The following is a 3,632-nucleotide window of genomic DNA, read 5'->3' on the forward strand; positions in this document are numbered from 1 at the left end:
CTTTACATGAAAATAATTATTCTTAATAAGCATGATCGAAGCATAAGGTTCTGTGAATTGTCAGCTAATAAATTAAAACTTTCTCTTATATTATTATTTATTTGGTATGCGACGTTGCTGACGTGTACTTTTGGTCTTAACGACCCTGCGATGATGTTGTTTCCTATCTGGGCAATGACTAGCAGTAAGTTAAGTTGCAGGTCTGGGGAGTGAGGATTGTCCCTTGGAGAAATAAATCGTTAGGATACAGAAGTCTTGATAAGAACTTCTAATAAAGTTTAAAGAATATTTGGTTTTATGAGGCGATTTCGTTCTCAAGTTGTAATAAGTAAATTTAATTTTTCGTTCTTATCCGCTGCTAAGAATTTCTTATATCTAGTAGTTCATAATAACACTAATAAAACTCGATCCGCAAGCTTCCCTTAATTTCAAATCCGTTTTTAACTGCCTTCTAACATCCTGGTTTGACTCGGACGATATATACTTGTTTTTAAAAGGTCATCTTCTCTTTTCGTACGATCCGAGTTATTCCGAGATGTTACATGAAGACAGACCATCATCTCACTGAGAGGTGTTACGACGATATTTGTGGTATTCAGAACGAAGTGTTACCAGAAGACAATACGATGGTAAACAACTTTTACGAAACGAAAAAACAAATAGCTGCTCTTGGATTACCTGTTGAGAAGATAGATTGTTGTCCTAACAGATGTTTGATATATTGGGGGAATAATGCGAATGCAACTTGCTGTTACGTTTGTGAAACTTCTAGATGGAGAAGAAACAGTAAGGGTGATAAGGTTTCGTGGAAACAATTTCATTATTTTCCCCTAGGGCCCAGATTACAAAGATTGTATGCTTCAGAGGCAACAGCTAGGCATATGAGGTGGCATGCAGAGCACCGCACTAAGGATGGAGAGATGATACATCCGTCCGATGCTGAAGCATGGTTGACATTTAACGACATTCATCCAGACTTTGCATTGGAGACTCGAAACGTGCGGCTTGGTCTGTGTACAGATGGTTTTAACCCATTTGGAAGTTCGGGTCAACAGTATTCATCGTGGCCTGTCATTTTAACACCGTACAATCTTCCGCCATGGATGTGCATGAGGAAGCCGTATATGTTCTTGACCGTGATTGTCCCTGGGCCGAGTAACCCAAAGCACAACATTGACTTATATCTTCAACTACTAATACAAGAGTTGAATATGTTGTGGGAGGAGGGTATTTGTACATTTGATGTGTCAAGAAAGGAGAATTTCCAACTACGAGCAGCTTTAATGTGGACGATCAATGACTTTCCGGCTTATTCGATATTGTCCGGGTGGAGTACTGCGGGCCGATATGCTTGCCCTTACTGCATGGATGATTCCCAAGCTTTCTACCTTACGCATAGCAAGAAGGTGTGTTGGTTTTTTTAGAGTCAATGAAGAAGATGCACCGGAACATAATGAAGAGGCTAGTAAGTACTCTGCTGGATGGAAGAAGAGGAGCATATTCTGGGACTTGCCATATTGGAAAACTAACACGATTCGACATAATTTGGATGTTATGCACATAGAGAAGAATGTTTTTGATAACATTTTCAACACTTTGTTGTGTGTGCCAAGTAAAACAAAGGATCACATCAAGGGAAGACACGATCTGCGTGAACTTGGTATACGTTCAGAATTGCATCCTATAGGTACGTGTACACTCAAACCTTTATTTAATTAATAATTAATAATAATTCATATAACATCTTCATATGATTATATACAGGTACGTCTATTCCTAGAGCTTCCTATACATTAAATGAAGAACAGATACGTGCCTTGCTTCAATGGTTGAAGAGTATTAGATTTCCCGATGGTTATGTCTCCAATATGGCAAGGAATATTGAAATGGCCAAGCATCAATTGTTCGGCATGAAAAGTCACGACTGTCATGTTTTCATGCAATGCTTAATTCCAATTGCATTCAGAGAATTGCTACTGGTGAAGGTTTGGGAAGCTCTTACAGAGTTGAGCTTATATTTTAGAAGTTTGACAACCACAAAGCTATGTGTGGAGGATTTGAGGAAAATGGAAGCAGATATTCCGGTTATCATCTGCAAACTAGAGACTATCTTTCCGCCCACATTCTTTGATAGCATGGAGCACCTTCCTATCCATTTGGCATATGAGGCTAGAATTGCAGGACCGGTCCAATACAGATGGATGTATCCATTTGAGAGGTATAAAAATCATATGTAATTAAATTTTTCATTATTCTACCAGTGAACTAATTTTTCCATACAGGTACCTTAGACATTTGAAACTGAATGTCAAAAATAAAACTCATGTTGAAGCGTCGATATGCAACGCATATTTAACCGAGGAAGCATCGCATTTTGTTTCCCATTATTTTGAGCCACATGTGCGATGTAGGGTCAGAGACCTTCCTAGGAATGACGATGGAAGTTACAACAATGTTGTAACTGGTGTATTCACAATCTTCAGTCATCCAATAAGATTTCATGGAAAAGGAGTAGCATATATTTTGGATGAAAGAGATACATAGATACGTGTTAATGAATTGTCCAGAAGTGGATGTATTTGTATCTGAGTTTAAAAGTTCAATTCAAAGACATCAACCGAATTGGTCAAGTCAGAGGATTGAAGCGTTTGTGCAAGATAATTTCACTAATGCGTTCAGAACTGCAGTATGTTGTTCATCTATTACGTTAGTTATTATGTATGTATGTCAATATTACGTTAATTAAATTCATAAAGTTATTTCCATTTGTGTTACAGGCAAGACAAGGATCATTCGATAACCGAGTGAACAGTGACATTTTGAAGCAGATTACTGAAGGACCACTAAAACATGCTCGGAGTTACAATGTCTGTTACACGAACGGATATAGATTCCATACAGTACGTCATGCATCAAATAAATTAGCAGACAATAGCGGAGTGTGCGTCAAAGCTGTTGACAACAGTCGTGACGAAGAACATTTTTACGGGCAATTGCTTGAAATCGTAGAGGTTGAATACCCGGGGATACCTATCAAAAGAGTAACGTTGTTCAAATGTCATTGGTATGACCCAACTACTACTGGAAATAGCCGCGGAACAAATATTCATAAACGATATAAGTTAGTTGACATACATCAACGTCGCTCGTATCGTTTATATGATCCGTTTGTGTTAGCAAGTCAAGCATGTCAAGTGTATTATCTTCCATGTCCGAGTACAAGACAAAATTTAAAAGATTGGAGAGCGGTTTGCAAAGTCAAACAGAATAAATTTGACAAAGAAGTAGAACAAGAATCCAAAGATGCTGCTTTCCAAGAAGAAAATAGGGACCGTATTGAAATTGAAGAAGATGTATCCCACACACCGCTTCTTGATCCATCTGGCGAAATTGTTCAACAGGTGCATGATAATGATGAAGATACTGAAGAAGATGTGGATCTTGTACTGTCAGAAGACGAACAATCCGAAGATGAAGATGTTGAGAACGACGACTATTTTAGTGATGAAGATTAATTTAATTTTTTATATGTAATTATTTAATATTTTGTAATATTTAATACAATTTAATTATAATCCTTCGAATTATTAATATTTTTTAGTAATAATAATAATAATAACAACAACAACAAA

The 3,632-nt window shown here is 37.2% G+C and overlaps 1 protein-coding gene across 1 annotated transcript; it reads left to right on the forward strand.

Moving 5' to 3' along the window:
- Positions 1 to 549: 549 nt before the first annotated feature.
- On the forward strand, positions 550 to 2,594 carry LOC130809456 (uncharacterized). Its single transcript, XM_057675249.1, has 3 exons — positions 550 to 1,687; positions 1,765 to 2,218; positions 2,283 to 2,594. Exons 1-3 carry the CDS (start codon positions 1,297 to 1,299, stop codon positions 2,542 to 2,544), a joined length of 1,107 nt encoding a protein of 368 aa, XP_057531232.1. The 5' UTR covers positions 550 to 1,296; the 3' UTR covers positions 2,545 to 2,594.
- The last annotated feature ends 1,038 nt before the right edge of the window (positions 2,595 to 3,632 follow it).

This window comes from Amaranthus tricolor, chromosome 3 (genome assembly GCF_026212465.1).
Source record: "Amaranthus tricolor cultivar Red isolate AtriRed21 chromosome 3, ASM2621246v1, whole genome shotgun sequence".
Classification (NCBI taxonomy): Eukaryota; Viridiplantae; Streptophyta; class Magnoliopsida; order Caryophyllales; family Amaranthaceae; genus Amaranthus; species Amaranthus tricolor.

Coding starts and splice junctions, on each gene's coding strand:
- LOC130809456 (XM_057675249.1), top strand. CDS start 1,297: ATGACTTTCCGGCTTATTCGATATTGTCCGGGTGGAGTACTGCGGGCC. Junction 1,688..1,764: donor TTCAGAATTGCATCCTATAG/GTACGTGTACAC, acceptor GATTATATACAG/GTACGTCTATTCCTAGAGCT. Junction 2,219..2,282: donor TGGATGTATCCATTTGAGAG/GTATAAAAATCA, acceptor TTTTCCATACAG/GTACCTTAGACATTTGAAAC.